The sequence below is a fragment of the Rhea americana genome, unplaced genomic scaffold (genome assembly GCF_003343005.1).
Source record: "Rhea americana isolate MKP2758 unplaced genomic scaffold, rheAme1 scaffold_75, whole genome shotgun sequence".
NCBI classification, from domain to species: domain Eukaryota; kingdom Metazoa; phylum Chordata; class Aves; order Rheiformes; family Rheidae; genus Rhea; species Rhea americana.
In genome coordinates, this window is record NW_028186923.1 from 697,490 (window position 1) to 715,521 (window position 18,032).

At 43.9% G+C, this 18,032-nt stretch overlaps 1 protein-coding gene across 1 annotated transcript in view; it reads right to left on the minus strand.

Annotated features, from left to right (window-relative positions):
* The window catches only part of DCC (DCC netrin 1 receptor), a 547,514-nt gene that overhangs the window by 93,227 nt on the left and 436,255 nt on the right, over positions 1–18,032 (minus strand). The window contains exons 13-14 of the mRNA XM_085322164.1: positions 2,600–2,741; positions 528–638 (exon numbers count right to left, since the gene is read on the minus strand). Coding sequence (XP_085178290.1) covers positions 528–638; positions 2,600–2,741 — 253 coding nt within the window. The remainder of the gene's footprint in view (positions 1–527; positions 639–2,599; positions 2,742–18,032) is intronic.

Here is an 18,032-nt window from a genome sequence, read left to right on the forward strand (position 1 = left end):
GGATTGCTGGTATTTTCATCGATTCTTTAATTGATTATGATGATTTATGAAGTTACAGATTGACATSACAGTATTATTTCAAATGGCCATGACACTCAGGAACTAGATTCTRGTAAAGAATTATTACAACAAAGGCTTCCGACTCCTTGATCCTGGTGATAACAGGGAAACACAACAGAAGGCACATGGGATTCAAAAGCATAAGAAAACACCTATTGGGTAGTTATTCCCAAGGTTAGATTGATGCTTACTTTTGCAATTGCAACTCATGCTGCAAAGAAGAGCAAGACTAAAAATAAGGAATCCTGAAAGCTTTTGTGTAAATAATAAAAAAAAAATAAAAATAAAAAAAAAGCTTTTTCTCTTGAAGAGCCAGACAACAGCATCTATTACTCTTATCCAGGCAATCTCGCCCCTCACCTTGACAGCACGCTGCTGGAAGTGCTAGGGGACAATTGCAGTGACACCTGTCAGCTATACACTGGAAGGCTTTGGGCGATAACAGCTTTTAAGAGAGATGTATTTACCGTCAAGATCGTTCTCTGGCGTTTCTGCTGTGTACCAGTCTGAGGGGGGTCCGGTCCCATTCACTGTCATGGCAGCGACCTGGAAACTGTACTGGCTTCCTTTCTCAAGCCCTATTAAAAATAATAATAATAAATAAAATTGTGTAGGAAGAAGAAAAAACAATTAGTGACATTACCAAAGTTTGCAAGAGATTTTCAGTAAAAYGAAGCTCCTAGCAGCATTCCGCTGGCTTTGCCATCTGCGACGCAATACGCAGGAACGTGTCTGCAAAGGCCACGGCCGCCGGCCCCTGCGGCCCTCCTCCGCTCCGCTCCTCGCCCCAGCGCCTCCCTGGTGCCTCGGTGCCCGCTCCGACATTTTCCTCGGTGGCTAAAGCCATCAGAAAACCATTACTGCAGCATTTCTGAACTCGCCACATAACTTCCAGGTCTCTAAGGCAGGGATATATGTTTATCTTTTAGCTTAGTCTATACTGGCCGCAAACTACAGAAAAAAACTGCTCCATTTGATCACAAACATTCTCTGGAGGAGAACGTTCAAAATTATAAACAGCAGATTAACATTTAGCTGACATGGAAGCCTACTATAAAATTCATAGCAGCTATTTAAAAACCTTCCCAGTATCTCTAAACTCCTTTGCTACTGCAGATGTTCTTATTATCCTGTAAAGCACTTGCCTACCAAGGAAAGGATTGCAACAAAGATCTAAAGTGCCTACACGTTAATATTTAAAAGAGCCATTTGGAACAACCGTGTAGCTCAGTCGCCGGCAATCACAGTATATACATACAGAAAGTAATAATGACATCTGGGTATTTTTCTTAATTGCTTTCTAAAATACATATTCCCAGGCGTCTTTACACAAAGCCCTTGAGCATCGTGCGTAGCGAGGTGAGCTGCAGCACGCGCCACGGGCGGGTGCCCCGCGGGGACTCCGGTGGCCCTCGAGGAACTGACCTGAGAGCTTGCTCAGGACATGGGCCAACACAAAGTATGTCGCCACCTAAACTGCCCTGTTCTGTTCCCGCGCTGCAGAAAAAGGCTGCAGCCTCCTGCAGCGCTGGGCTTGTAATTCAAACTTCTAGCAACTTGCATTGCTACTTCTATGGTAAAAATATTTGCCAGGAAGAGAYTCCTTCCTACTTGCCTAAAATGCTTAATGCGCTACCTCCCCCCAGAAACCGCTTTTCTGCTCTGCACCTATTAGTTATCTCCCTGCACACACAGTTCCCAGYGGCACAGGGTGCATTAGCCCGGGTAACACTACGAAGTTGGGATTTCTATATTTAGTGCCTTCCTCATRCGCAAAGTTTTACTTTTCTTCAATTAAGAAATAAAATATTGCTTCTCCTTTCAAAACAGTAAATGAAGTTATTTATTCTGAAACACATAATTCAGAACTACTTCCAATTCTCATAAATTACACTGCTATACATAAATGTAAGGCAAGTCACTGCAGGTTGAGGTGAAATGATGGTTATACTGAACTCAGTGGCAAAGGTGCCGCTGACTTTCACAAAGTTCAGTTCTCATCCACGATGCTTTGCTGCTTTCTCAGTTCTGTCTTGGGCAACATCTTCTACAAGAACCCAAATGAAACATAATTTTCACTTATTAGAATTCACTGTTACCCTTATGATACTGATCTGACTACTCATTCACTGCAATTACAGCTTGGCTGTGATCTACTACTGCACTTTGTTTTGTGAGGAGGTATTTTTCCCTCTAAAATCTTGGAAAATAAACTAGGGAAATGGATATTTTTGCATCCATAAGGAAATCTGAGACACTGACTGAGTGTTCTAAGAAACCTAAATGAGGCTTAAGCTACTGAACACAAGAAATTTGGCTTCAAATTCACTAATGAAAATGATAAAATCTAGAAGATAAATATACAATAAAAACGTTAAAGAAAAGGTAGAGAAAAAAATATAAAGATTGTCTTTGCACAACATAGTAAATGCTACCTGCCAGCAAAGAAATCGATGTTCCCTTGAAGTGAAAGTATATTTTATTCCCAAAGCATTTAATTCATCAAAACCTTGCAAGGCTGCACCACGCGAACACTGACCTGTGAACAAGTACCAGAGGTTGTTTGGCTCCAGCGTTTCAATCTCGCCCCTGCGGGTAGTCTTTCTATGTCGGATTTTATAGCCTGTAATAAATCCATTTTGTGTACCTGGTGGTGGAGGCAACCAGCTCACTTTGATGCTCTGTAACAGAGGAGACATTAATGTTGAAATTTTTGCAAAGAAATGACAGAACTGAACTATATAAAATGAATGGAATTATAAAGAAAAAAGAGAAGAACATGGCTTTGTTTGTTTCTCATAACAACACAGACTCAACTTGGTCACTTTTTACAGAACAGGTCCAACTCAAGTCCAAAAAGACTCAAACGATGGTATGAAGAAAGCCATGCGTTCGGTGCCAGCACAAACCAGCAGATCGCTATATAGACAAGGCATCATCTATGGCAGATATTTGCCCTTTTCAGGAATTTCTCATTTCAACAGGCCATGAGAGCACCATACTTTAAATGTCAGCTCAGGAGTTAAGTAGATACCACAACTCATTTCACTTCTTAGCCTGAAGTGCCAAAGTCTCCTCTTTTGGACTACAGGATAAAAATACTCGTCTGAATAGTTCTAACCATTTTGTGCCATTTTAGTTCCACAGACTTTGGTAGAGACATTCCCACACCTCCATTATAGCCACACAAATCAAAGAAAGTCAAACCTCTTGGGTTGCTCATTCCAACATGTAAGAAAGTTTTAGCTGAATCATTCATCAGTTAGTACAAACACAACCTAGACCAGCAACTCCTTTTTTTCTAAATATTACGTGTCACATCTAAGTTGCAGGAAGGATCTTATCTTGGTCTAACAGCCCAAACTGAAACCACTGCTTCAGAATACATCTTGGTACATTCCTCCACTGCTGTATTCTTGCCTCTTCTTGCCTCCAGGGTCTGCTGAAACTTTGTCCCTACCACTGTGAAAGCCAGTCTGCGTATTGGGCCCCTCCAGCCACCTCTCCTTCTACCTCTTCTTCTTCTGCTGCACCTCTGGAGAAAGTCCTTGGGAGGACAGGCACCATGCTGGCATGAGGCTGCACCATGGGTGCATGCACCAGTGCAATGAGAGCTTTCTTGGCACTTGGTTCATCTTCTGAAAATCCCGAAACTCAGCTGTATTTTTCCTGCCGCAGACTTTTAGCAACAAGATCTCCTGCCTGAGCAGCAGCAGCTGGTGCACATGTGCGGGCATGGACAGCGGGTGCYTAGGCTTCCTCTGCGCCACTTGCCATTTAACCACACTGAACTTCATTCCTCTTTCATCTCCCAGTCAGTACAGAGAGGCCTTACCACAGCTTTCAGCAGGCAGCTTTCACCTTTGCTATGCTGAATAGCTAAGTGTTGTTTCCTCACTGTTCCTCCTACAGGACCTCCTACAGCGCCGTGCAACTCTGCTGCTGGCATCCCTCGCTCGAGAAAAACCCACACCTATTCCCATYCTTTGCTTGCTGCCTTGCCGGTCGCTGTTCTTAAAGGGATCTTTTCCCTTGCATGGCAGCAACTTCATTTCTTTTCTTCATCTGTTCTTCATTTCTGAGTCTTTTGTGAGGGACCTTATCAACAGCCTTTTGGAAAACCAAGACAACGATATCACCTGGATCTCTTTACCATGTGCTCAGTGATTGCTTCAAAGGACTTTAATAGGTACATCAAGCATGACTTTCCTCCACAAAAGCTGCATTGATTCTTCCCCATCATATCATGTTCATCCATATGTCTATTCATTCTATTCTTTATTCACTTCTACCAATTTGTCCAGAAAAAAGACCAGATTTACTGGGCTGGACTGATAAGAGAGCTGATACTGTACAACATTAACATTTCTTTCCTAAAATAATCTGGGCCCCAGCTGTTCTTTGCAAGTCTCCAATCCTTTAAGAGTCTTTACTCAGCAGAATATAGGGTATTCAGGATATTAAGAGTATCTTATGGAGCAAAGCCTCACAAATGTATCTATATAGTCTCTTTTTTGTCCAAAAATTTGTAATATAAAAGTTGACTGCATCACAGTGGATAGTTTTTGACTAAATACAATTTATTACCATTATTGAGTTGCTTAGTCCCTGCATAAATATGTTAGAGCACATTTCAAATTAATTATTGCAATAGCAAAATCAATTTTCATACATATGTTGCCTAGTGATTTATTGTTACAATCAATTATGCATTTCAAAATCGATACTGCAAGTTTTCAATTCTGAGTAAAATAATGTCGAGTTTTCTGCATTAGGGCAGAACGAACTCCATTTTTCAAYTCAAGGAGTGATTGTATTAAAAACAGATTTGGTCACTTTGCATATTGAAATTGCCTACATATAAAAAATGCTTATAGGAGAATGCAAAYGCCCAGAGAGTGACTTTAAAACATATTTCTGTTGACAGCTCCGAGGRTATGTCTACGTATAACTCATTGTTTGATACTGCAGCACTCCTAGMGCTTCCGATTTCATTACAATGTTGTGCTGAGCTCTCATCGTGCCCATGGGAACTTCAGCTTTTTTGTGTAATCCAGCCTAGCTATGAAAAAAATGCCATTTTGACCAGTCATAGCCTGGTTTCTCTGGTACAGCCGAGAACAGAGCATCTGGACACTTCCTCAGAGGAGGGGAGGGAAGAGCAGCTCTGCCCTGCTGCCCCTTCCTCGAGGAACAAGAAAAGCTCCTCTGAAGCTCCACCTGCCCCTATCCTGCAACACTCATCTAAACAGGATGGAAGAATTAGAAATGCTGGCACTGTACTTCCTTGTGAAAAGGTGATAATAGGACCCCATAAAGTCATTTATACCAAACCCAGGAGCATCCTGAGAAGTTGGAGATTAAAAAAATTAAATATGGAGGAGAAATGACAGAGTAGCAGAGGGACAGGAAGGCCTTCATGGACCTGCTGCCTAGTTCATGGAGGGAGCTGTTTGCAGGAATAATCTGTAGATTGGAAAATCCCACTGGCAGGGACAAAAATCACACCAGTCTAAAGCTGGAAAAGGCATTAAYGCCAACTGCCTTCTGCCTTCACCCAAAGCACTGTCTACAGAAAATTTAGAAATTAAACAGCTGACAAAAACAACGGGCAAAGCTGCAAAGCGATCCCATAATTGGGAAGACATTCTGACGACCTGGAGTTTGAGTCATGATTTCTGGATCGCTGAGCTTCACATGAGTTAAAACAGCTAGGAGGCATCAAGGGGGCGAACAGCAGCTTGGATCAYGTTGTGTTCAGAGGAAGTGCTCTTTGGACCAGGATCTGGTCAAATGAAGAGCTTCTGGCCAAAGGGAGTTGTAATCAAAGACACATCCACCACAGGGTGCTTTAGTTCCTCAGTGAGGCCCTCCAGCAACCAGAGAAGAGACCTCTATATTGTGCAATTATACTGGACCTGTATAAAAAAGCAGGACTGGCTGTAGCGTCTGTTGAGCCATTTTACCATCAGGGTGGGCGAGCTGGAGGCACTCCCCACTGCAGCTGAAGCTGGCAGAAGCGATTCTGCCTTTCTGCACCCAGACACCTCCAGAGGCTCTCAGGGGACATGTGTGCTAGCACTATCCACACACGTACCCTTTTGCAAAATAATCTGGTGCATACCACAGCACCCGGGAGCAAAGCACAGGCTTGATCTCAAATTCCCTTTGCAACATCTGTGCCTGTTTGCTGCTCCTGCTGCACAACCCTGGCTGAATGCACCTGGCAAGGAGGGATGTGGAGACAAATGCCACATCTGGGAAGGGAGGGTGGCCCACCGCAGCACTCCTGGCTTCAGAAGCCAAGGAAGGGSAGCAGAAAAAGCCTATAGAGATGCAAGAAGTATGCAGGAGGACAGAGGAGCTGGACAGGAAGCTTCTAGCCCAAAGAAACCCATCTGAGGCACCAAGAAACTCTACAGCTAAAACAGCAGTCAAAAGTTTGTGTCCAAGTGCAGCAGGACACAAGGCCTGCTGCACAGGGACATAGCAGTGCTCATGCACAGCTACCTGTGATATTCACACGCYCATTGTTTTTAAGGATTAAGGAACTATTGCAGCTATGTGATCAGCGAGCACAGGTCACATTAACCATTTTTTTTTAAATAAGCACCCACCCTTTGGAGCTGCCCTCTCCACTGGCAAAACCATGCACAGCCTCCCATTTAAACTGGAGGAGAGCTCTTAAGAATGACCCCACTTTGATTTTCCAACTGCAGCAACAGCCAGCTCAGAGCAGTTCCTGTCACAYTGTCTGCACAAATAATTAATTTCACTATTTAAATATTAAGCCTTATTTCTAGTCYGAATTTGATACTTCAAGGGGGAAAAAAAAGRGRAAAAAAAAGAAAGACTTCCAGCCCAAGCACCCAAGCACTTGGAGCCGTGACACCTCCAAGCACTGCACAGGCTTTACGAGACCCCAGTCATCCCTTGCCCCTTCCTTGAAGTCAATAGCGCTCCATTTCCCTGCATGACACACCTCCCAGGAGCAACGGATTTGAGCCCGTGCTCAAGGTAAAATCTTCCATATGATTAGAGGAAAAAGCAGGTTCTTTATACATCTACCTACAGCTGTCGCTATAATGGTAGCAGTTCACTTGCACCTCAACCTGGTCTCCATGGACACCACAATGATGCTTTCTATCAATAGTACTTAACACGCGACCCTTTGCTCCAGGAAAATCAATGACCGAGCTTCTGGCRGGCCTCTTGTCCTTTCTTCTGCTTAAGAGAGAACATAATAACTGCGGCTCTAATCCTTCACGTTTATCCAGGGGGCAACTTGCAGAAAGAAAATATTTCATTTCTATTGTACTAGCATTCCGAAGGAAAGYGTAACACGAAGTCAGCTTACAAGCCGATTTTATGGACCTTTTAGTTCTTCTTGAAGCAYGATGTGGAAAAGTATCGTAAAAGGTTGCTTGCCACCAGCGTTTTGCTAAAATGATTCTTCTTTTCACGGGAGCGTGGCCCTGCCTTGCATCCGAAGAAAATCGTCCCACGCAGCTCAGTGGGAGCCGGCGCTTGTGCTGCCCTCGCGCAGAGCCACCAAGCGCCGGACGTCTCAGAACGGCCCTGCTGAGGAGCAGTCCCAGTGCTGCTGAGGAGGAGCAGAATATCCRTGCGACACCAGCTCTCCAACGCTATTTCGTTACAGACTGCAAACTACGCAGCACGATCCCTGCCGCTTCAGCTGAATGGGATAAATCTCTCCAAAGAGAGTAGGTATTGACCCGATCTAACTAAGCCGGAGCTGAATCTTCGCAATCTTTCCCATAGTCTCCAAAAGCACAGGCGATTTTTATCCCCACGTTTTCCAGACTACATAGTTAGAAACCCAATCAAAGTAAGGAAGAATTGAAATATCACCTCTGCATTGATCAGAAATGAGSACCACTCAAAAACTCGCAGAAACTTTGATTTGATGAGATGCGTGAGTCCGTCAAAGACTGTTTGTCAGTTTATTTCAGTCATTAGTCCTCTGGACGTAGATGTTCACAAACAGATATTCGCACAGATCACTAGTATTAGCAATTGGCTTTCGAGGTACCCAAGGTCTGTAAAACGTTGTGGCGACACATATTAAACATTATTAACAACAACTCCGAAGTATCATGGTTTCCATACATCCAGAAGGCAATCGCTCTCCTACCAAGGCTGTGAGCTGCATCAGGACCGCAGGCCTGACACCTCCACCAGAAGCTCTCCTAACGCCCCGCCGGTASGCAGGCGCCGTCCCGCGCCCCCGCGAACCAGCCCTTCACTGCCGGCCAAAATTCATGCAAGCGTCTAACCGAGGCGCTTTTTTAGTGCTGACGRTTAATCTTGGCCTCGGTAATCTCCTGCGAGCGAACTCCACCTGCAGAGGCGTTCAGCTTCTGGTTTTGCTAACAATTAAATTAGAACTGCTTGAACAGCTCCCTGGTAGGAAAAAAAAAATATTTACTTCCCAAACACGTATGTTTTGAAAAACAGCAGGACTCAGGGACGCTTAGAGAGTGTTTAAAAAAAAAGAAAAAAAGTAAAATCTTCAGGTATATTTTAAAGCAAGCTAGTGCTTAAGCTCTAAAGTAAATGTTTTCTTTTGGCCTGAAAACATGAAAAAAATCAATGTGTCATTTTTGCAGTAAGATGTGCTAAGCCTGGCATAACTGCAAAAATAATAGATTTCACCAGGAAATTAAGCATCCTGAGGTGAAGCAAAGGTGTTTAATGTTCCGAGGCTTCGCTGTGTGCAAGTCCCCCGCAGAAGGAGGAGGCGCATCCCAAGAAATACCTCGCGTGCCCTTTGCACGTGGCACAGGAGCCAACTACGCTACCGTTATACGTGAAATCAGATCTATTTCGAAACCACACCTACRGAGATGCTGCACGACACCTTCTGTAACACGAGGATGTCTGAATCTGGAAGGCCTCAAGTCATCCGACCTCAACACTTCGCGAGAACAAACGGAGATCGGTTTTTGGAAAAGGCCATCGGAACCGTCACCTCCTCCTGCAACACTGGACGTTTCCACCCCSCCACAATCACTTGCTCTTGCAACTACTTTTTTTTTTTATTCTTTTTTTAAGGAGATTATTTAGCTGCTTTACATTTTATTACTATATATATAAAAAAAGAAAGTTTAAAGAGTGTCTCAGAGTCCCGGCTCCATTTGCGCCGCGGGCGAGGAGCTCCTGCCGCTCCACCAGCGCCACGGCTGAAAATTAACTTACACATATGTGTCGAGGCCGTTGGCAGTTGCCTTGGATACAAGCGATTTTAACATCCCTGGCCATGGTGTTTCATAAAACCACTTTTATTCCCAAGTGAAGATAATCATCAGAAAAAAAAAACCCTGAGGGCTGTTAAGACACAAAGACCTTTCTGGTCAGCATCATTCTCCTCGGGGGTGTTTCTCTTCTAAGTCTCCAAACAGCTCTTACATTAAAATTGCATCATCAAATTCTTAAACTATTTAACGACCATAGTCAGAAAAAAAAAAAAAAAAAAAAAAAAAGGCAACAATATACTAGGGCAAGAAACTGCAGGATAAAAACGCCTCTGGTGGCCTCCACTAACTGGAAGAGAGGATGAAACATCACCAAATACAAGACTTAGAAGTGCCAGGAACCTGAAGCATGTATGTGTTTATGGTGCCAGARGAACAAAAACAAAGAAACAAGGAACTTTGCAAATAAACACATGAGGGGAGGGGAAAAAGAAAAAAGAAAAAAAGCTCATTTGCTATCAAAGATGTCTATCTTTCTGTCATCATGGAATCGTCTGCTTCCAAAGTTTGGTTGCATTAAAAAAGATTTGGGAAAGATTCATGCTCAGTCAAACTGAGGGCTTTTTAGCTGAATCAMTTGGCATTCAAAATACCACCTAGAACCGCATTTTTCTGTTGATAAATGCCAACTTCTCGGCCCAACAGTTCTCTCGCTTAACACAATTCTAATATTACCCAGCTAGGAAAGTGAGATCCCTCTCATCTAACTTTAAACATTTTAAATTAGCAGGTCAAGTTCTTTTTATAGTTAATGTACAAACGAGGAACATCTGAAGCAACTCACCTCAAGTGCCTGTCTCAGAAAATTCAAACTAATTTATACTCATTTTTAAAGTAAAATGATTAAAAACAAAACCTTTCGAGGCAACTGGAAAGTTTTCATTCACTTGAACTATTTTTTTTTTAAAAAAAAAATATATATATATACACACATACATATATGTGTGTGTGCTACCTTCACGAAAATTTTCAAAACTTTGACTTCTCAGTCAGAGCTGGGCTAATAAGTTTTTATTAAAAAAAAAAAAAACGTAATGGGAAAACCTATCTACAATTAACTCCCATAACCACCGTAATGTGTTTCTTTTCATTTGAACTCACTCTTGTTTCAATAACACAATTACTTACAACGAACCTTTCTACATTTTGTCTCAGCTCTTCTTCCTTTTAATGCAAACTTTCCAGTTTCCAAGTGACCCCAGGTGCTTCACTAACTTCTTAAAGTCCACGCACTTGCTCAACAGCCCGTCACGCCACATCAGGTCTACGGAACCGTGTTTATTCCCACCAGCAGAGCAGGGCAAGGCTGAATTTCACAGTATACTTCATCTCCCTCCTTCGCAACCCCTTCTACRTGTTTCAAATTTGCAAAGCATTCCAGTCAACTTTAAGAAAACCARTCACCATTTTACAGGTCTAGGGATCAAAAGCAACTATCAATACTTCAATCAAGTTTTCAATTACAAATGCATTTAATTGATTAGCAGTTAGCAGCACCTGTWGTTGGCTAGCACTTTAATTACTGATGATACTGATGCTGATTACTTAAACGATATCTGCCTGAGAGCCTTATGATTAAGAGTTCATAAAGCAAAGGGCGCAACAATTTCAAAGTAATTAGGTTATTAAGATTCAGATTAAAAACAAAAGCTGCAGAGTATTTCAAAAAAATTCCATTTTAAATAATGTTAATGTACACACTGATTTCAGGAGCTGCCCAGAGGTCACTCGCATGTAGCTAATTCCCTGTTGCTCTGCAGGGAGAGAAAATTGCGTAGAGTATGTTGGCTGCCTGCCACAGCCAAAGACTGAACACTGTCAACACTGCACACAAAAACAGCAACAAAAAAAGAAAATTTAAATGAGTTAAAACTAGCGACAAGGTTCTTGTTTCCACGCTCTGAGCGCCAGATTTGGTCTTAGCTCTGACATTAGGTTTTTATAGTATTTTTTTTTAAATAAAGCTCCTTATTCTCTCCCTGTCCACTGAAATACTTGCTGCAACAGAGGGTTGTGAGTCTTCACGTGTATGCAGCGTGCTGAGGTAAGGCCACATCGGCGTGCAAAGCACAACTGCTTATCATGACATATTATTAACCTGGCCAGGGTTGCTTTGGGYCTCTTGCATAAAAAGCTTCCCAGCAGAAATGACAAGATAGAAAGGGCTAACCCAGCAGGGCAAAATATGATATTTTGAGTGTAGAGCAGAAGCAGGTGTCTGCAGAGAAAGGCACTCACCTGGCACGGTTCAGCATGCAGCGTGCCTGGGACGGTCGTCCAAGTCCAACCCGGAGGATGGGACAAGGGCTGCAGGAGGGTTCACACAGAATCACGAGCAAACAGCTCAAAAGAGATAAATTCCACAAATGGATATAAAACTTTTGTTGAATTGCTCAAAGATGGAAGATGAAGATGAGTAGGCTACAAAATCCTAGGCTACAAAAACACAAAGGTATTGACGATCAAGGAACAGGAGGGAAAAACTGCAGAACATTGCAGGGGTGGCAATTCTTACGTCCAGAGAGGAATGCTGTGGCTTCCCTATTTCATAAATCAGTGTGTATCCTGGTTACTCCTAATGGAGGTTGCGGTAGGACTTCCCAAGTGGTCTGAACACCATGTACATACATAGGTCATCTGTGCAGCAGCTTCATGAATGCWTATGGAAATGTCAGAGAGCTACAGCCATCTGAGTCAAGTTGGAGCGATGCCACATGTCAGAAGGTCCCAAGCAAATACAATATCTGCACAGAGAAATGTGAGACAGGAGGCTCCCTGTACAGGACAAAACCAGCAAACCAACCAACTAACCCCTCACTACGTTACTCACCTCCATGTCAATCTTCTGCTCCTTTCTGGTGCAACAGCATTTTTGCATAACCCAGCCTTCATCTACTGTCTGTGTAACACTGGCTAGAATTTGAGGGCAAAAATCCCTGATCTGCCTACCTGCATGTACTACCCCTCTTGCAGATCAGTAAAAAACACTACTTTGGGGCAAACATCTGCACAGACAGTTGTCCAACAAGCCCAGAACCAGTATTCCTTTTCCCATTATTGAGATCAGATAACGTTTTGGGTTCCTTGGTGCAGTTTGTAAGGAAAAAGTGACTGCCCTGTGCTGTGGCCCACCTGCCATCAGAAGAAGGCCCTTGCTGTTTCTGCCCCTGCGCTCTCCCTGGGAGGGTCACACATGCTCTCCACACTCACTTTGACTTCTCTTTGACAGGGAAGGAAGGAGACCAAGCCCCCTGCAAGAAGCACAACTTGGGAGCTCTGTGGATTTCCTGGTGGTTGATGATCTAAATCAGCTCCCAAGTGTTTTTCATGGGCTGCTAGATTAACTCTGTAGCAACTTACTTGTTCCTGCAAACACCTTGGCAGGACCTTGGCAGGACCCAGCAAAACTGGTCTGGAGTCGTCATTTCCACAATTTCCCGTGAAGGCTGGGTCAGGTGCTTCCTGCCATACTGTTAATGGTAAGCCAGCGAAGCCTAAGGGAGCAACTACATCGACTTAGTACTCTGATTTCTGTTGGGCCTATCACTGCTGCCTGCGCTTCTCCTCTGAGTAGTCTGCTGCAAACAGGCTTGTGCAGCCCTCGCAGATGCGGAGCCGTAGCACCTCCTGCCGCCGACCACAGGCTCTTCCTTAGGAACAGGCCACAGACAGACAGGCGTACATGGAAATCCCAGGGAAGGATCTTCAGCCCCCCCATCCTGTGCTCCTATTTTCCTTACCCTGAGAGCTAYGTCTGGCTCACGAGAAAACTTCAGTCAATACTAGTAATCACTTSTTTTAAAAAAGGCTCAGGATCTGGATATGAGAAATGGAGATTGTAGGGATTTAAACTTCCCGGTGGAGATGCTCAGGTGTGCTTTGAATGGCTTCTCTGCTTGGGAGACAGAGGCAAGAGAGCCAGAGCCTCCAGGCACGGCCCCGGACGTACAACGTTAGCCCAGGACGCGGTGACGATCYGTCAGGCTAAGGATCCTAAGGGAAGCGCTTGCGTCTGCCAACCTGCTCCGAGCATCGCAGAGCGCTGCAGCCTAACGTCCCAGGAAAGAAAAGCCCCGGTACRCAACGCCGGCAGCCGTTATGGGAAAGGTCATCACCACGTGCTAGTGGGACATCACGTGTTTTCCCTTGTGTTTTCCCTTTCTTTCCCTTTTGTAACAAAAGTATATCTTGTTAAATATGTTCTGAAGTTTTGCYGACAAAACTTTGTTTCTTAACTTTCTTTGACGACCTCCCCAAGTCGCAGGTGCTCTTTGCGTCCTACTGACAAACTGCACTTTGAAGTTGAGTTTTGTCACATCTCTGTATGCACGAAAGAGTGTTACTTTTCCTTTTGATTACACAAATCTCTTATCACTAGGTTCAGGTCTGAAAGCTAATAAAATGTGGTTTAATAAAACTGTTTTAATGAGCAAGTAACAGTGAAGTTTATTACTGACTTTCCACAAGAAGACCTGAAATCTGAATGTCTCCTGACCCCGTATCCAATTAAACCACCAGTGAAAGTTCACATGAAATGGGGAGGTTCTGGCACTATTTTTAAGCCAKCTATCAAATACGTGGCTGAGTACTGGCAGGAGCAGAACTTAATTGAAAACAGAAACACAGTGCGAAGAGCCTGAGGGAGACTTTCAAATTCAAACAAATGTCTGTCAAAATGTATTGCTGGTTCACGGCTCTCGCCTGCCCTCTTGCACACCGCACTTGCCCAGCCYTGCTGGGCCTTCCCACTTCGAACCCGTTCCCGTGTCCCGCGAAACCCTGACCCCGTAGGCAGAGGATCCCTGCGTGTCTGGGCGCCCTTGGCCAAGGGACCAAAGCCCACCACTATGAATAACCGAGGCTGTGCTCGTTCGGACTATGTTCAATTAATCCTCAAAACTCTAATTAATGGCATGGGGACCAGCCGAGTTAAGGTTTTCCATATTTGGTCCCTTCACTTCAGTGGCACAAGGAAGTGCAGGAGAATTTGGCAGCAAGCAATACCTATCGCTGCACAGCTACAAAAGAACRTTCTTTTAAATATCGTGCATTCGGAGCTCGCACCTTGCAGGACTGCRAATCAGTTATTTCAGCCCTCCAGCTCCTCGGGCAGGTGCTGGGGGGAAYGGCCCACGTACCCTTATAACACATTAAACACAGCTTTGAAACGAAAGGCTTCACAGGCACGTGGCAAGGGCATCTGAACGGAGAGCGAGGCAGCCCTCGTGGTTCACATCTCCCACAGCTCCAAAATGAAACTCAGAAAATCTGGCATTTCGTTAAAAATGAAGGCGTTCTGCCATCTTCCCCAGGGTAAATCAAAACACTTAATTCATCTCAGAGACCTCCAGACTCCAGATGCCCATTCCTCAGCCTGTTTTTATTATTTTAGCATTATAAAGCCTGCCCACTGTTTAATTCCTCCACGTTCTGCACCCCAAGGCTGATCTTRTTCATGAATTCTGGTCTGCTCTTCTGCTTTTCATAGAATCAGTAWGGTTGGAAGGGACCTCTGGAGATCATCTAGTCCAACCTCCCTGCTCAGCAGGGTCACTTASAGCATGGTAGACAGGGTTGCATCCAGGCAGGTCTTGAAGAGCTCCAGAGAAGGAGACTCCACAACCTCTCTGGGCAACCTGGTCCCACGTTCCGTCACTCTTACAGGGAAGAAATTCCCCCTCACGGTCAGGCGGAACTTCCTGTGCTTYAATTTCTGCCCGTTCCCTCTTGTCCTGTCACACGGGACAGTGTGACAAATTAGCTTTCTGAATTCTCTAAAACACCGGCTGAAACACAAGGGAAATCCAGGTATCACATATCGCCTTAAATATCTCCAGCTCCAGCCAGCAGTGAAAAAAACATTATCTTCAGTAATTATTGCAGTTTTGATCTCTACATTTTCAGTTTAATTATCTTTTTCTCCAAAAATTGAAGTGCTGGAGGTCCCTTAATTATCATGGGACCTAGACACCAAATTCATCTGGGAAAGGTAAGTGACTAGAAGTCATTAGACTATCTAAAGTATTATATCGATTTTAGGATTAATGATGAGGGTCAATCAGCATGGGCCTTTAAATTTTGCACCCATTGGCATCTCCTTAATTAAAGACTTTTCATTCCCTGCGCACGTTCAATAGCGTTATGCAGAGTTCCAGAAAACATTAACTTAGACATAAAAACAGATTTTCTTATTTTTTTAAGCTATAGGAAAAAAGGAAAGAATATGCCCTTTCAAATGTCATTTTTTTCAGCTTAAGAGAAGCAACTATCAATCATAAATAAATCATAGTTATAGCTACATATATAGATAAAAAAACAAACTCTTGATACCTGAAAATAAAAAGCAAGTATGCTTTTGAGTTTTCACTTATTAATAGCAAAAAGCCAAATATTTCATTGAAGAGCAACAATTAGATAAATCCAACTGGAATKCATACTGAATTACTCCAGAAAGGTTTCCATAGTAGTTCTGAAGACAGTCTCAACTTGTGGTGCCTGTATGTCGCATTCATTCAACTGGTTCCTGTTTACACYGTGAGAACACAATCCTCTCTGCTGATAGAAGCACACATTAATATGCCATCATGCACTGAATATTGGGTTTTATGTCCTACTTCCACTGAAAGTCCTCTAATAGGCATTTTGCGCAAGCATTGGCCATCTTATATCAGCATCAGAACTAGCACTAGGATGTTTCAGGTTATATAGAAAGAGAAAGAATAGTTTGAAACTGCAGGCAGACTCTTAAAAAAACTTGATGTTAAAGTAGACAGATAGAGGAACACACCTTTTTCCTCCTAAAATCAGCCTGAGTTCACGAAATTCAACAGATTTGCCTAACTCCCCACACACGTAGAAATAATGTCAGGTAGTTATAAGGTTAAGGGAAATCTCTTCAGCTTGAAAGTCTTGCCCTGGACATCTCCTGTTAACCTGTGCTTGATTTATTTATAATTGATGCCACCGTTGACATACAGAACTACAGCAGGAAATTCTTCTACAGCGAACAATACAGGATCTAGTCCAAGCCCCAACTGTTTTTCATTTACTACAGCAGCAAAGTTTCATTTCCTTACAAAGTTGCTTCTACACATTCAGGTCCAGACTCATTACAGTTAATTTATGTACTTAGCTGAAGCATTTCAATACTTACTCAGAGGAGGAGATACTACTTAGCTGAACCACGCTCCAGAAGGTCCACGGCCCTTGYCGTATCACTAATGCAAGAGATCTGGGTGCTATGTTTCAGCTGGCTCAGATAAGCACRCAGATTCAGGTGGGATGGATCCAAAGCACAACCAGCACTGCAGGAATCTGCATTGCATTGCATTGCTTTGCTGAGCCGCGTTGACGAGGAAATAAGTAACAGAAGGCCAGCATGAAGCAATCTAGTCATAGACTAGGTTAGGTTGGAAGGGACCTCTGGAGATCACCCAGYCCTACCACAAGTACTTGCTCAGCACATATCCAGAGCCCTTCCCCATAACACAGCAGGTGATATGTGTTTAAACCATGTTTCCTCCACAGACTACACCTGAGCCATTCAGGCTTCCCAATTATCTTAAGAGCATGACCAGGACGATTTAGTTCAGTTTTCTGTGTATGGATACACACCGACRTATGGATCTGACTAAGTTCCTGAAGTTCAGTCTAATTTAAAAAGGCCTTTTTGGTTATAGCTGCAAAAGCAAGAGATCAAGACAGCAAAAAAATACAGTGTGAGATTAAACAGACATGGTGAAAGTGCACGCACATCACTGAACTTGATTAWTACGCAGAGAGTCCCTCCACCGCGAAGGGTCACCCTCTTTGGCTGCTATTTCCTGAAGAGCACACRTTGTGGCTCAGAAGGCATCGCTGCCATCATCCCTCCGCCCTCTCCTGCATCACAGAGGCTGGAAGACTTAACTTTTGTCCGAACGAGAGCACATGTCCTCCAAGGACCACCCTGGGCCGCCATCCCGYGGCGGCTGTGCTCGCGCTCGCCGTCCCGCGTCCTGTGCCTCCGCGGCGCCGGCACCACGCACTGCTCGCAGGCCCCCTCCAGGGCTGTACACGGCAGCACGGAAGGAAAATCTCCTTCTGCCTAACCTTGGGTGACTGGCGCAGCTCTGCCAATTAAGCACAGCAAACCCGGCTTCGTTCGGTACAGTACTTCTTATCTCATTTTAAAGAAAGAGGTAGACTTCTGGGTAGACCTCCAGCATGACTGACTGGCCCARGTTTGATTACAGTCCTGCCTCCCAATGACACTAAATTTAAAAAGTTATTTGGCTTTCAGAAGCTTTAATATCATACTACTACTAGCAAAGGAAGGTGCAATAGAACTGCCAAGGAAAATCAAAAGTAATCTCAGCTACAGTCCTGAACCAAGCCCTCTGAAGTCATGCCAAAAATGCATGCAATGACCTAAATCACCTAGTACCTTGCTRCTATTCCCTGTCTAAGTAATAAATAGAGCAATCTTTAAAAATGGAAGTTTAGAAAGTATCCGGTTACATTAGCAATGGGGAGGATTCCYAGCTCCTGGCCACAGTTCACCACCCCAAGCGGGATCTCAGAGCAGCACAGTTAGCTTTCCAGCAGCTTTGGCCCTTAATGGCTATCTTCCTTTCAAAAAAAGACCAGGAGGTGTTAAGAATTACACACACAGTGATACACTTGTGCCCCATCTGCTCTCAAGGTCATGGCCACGAA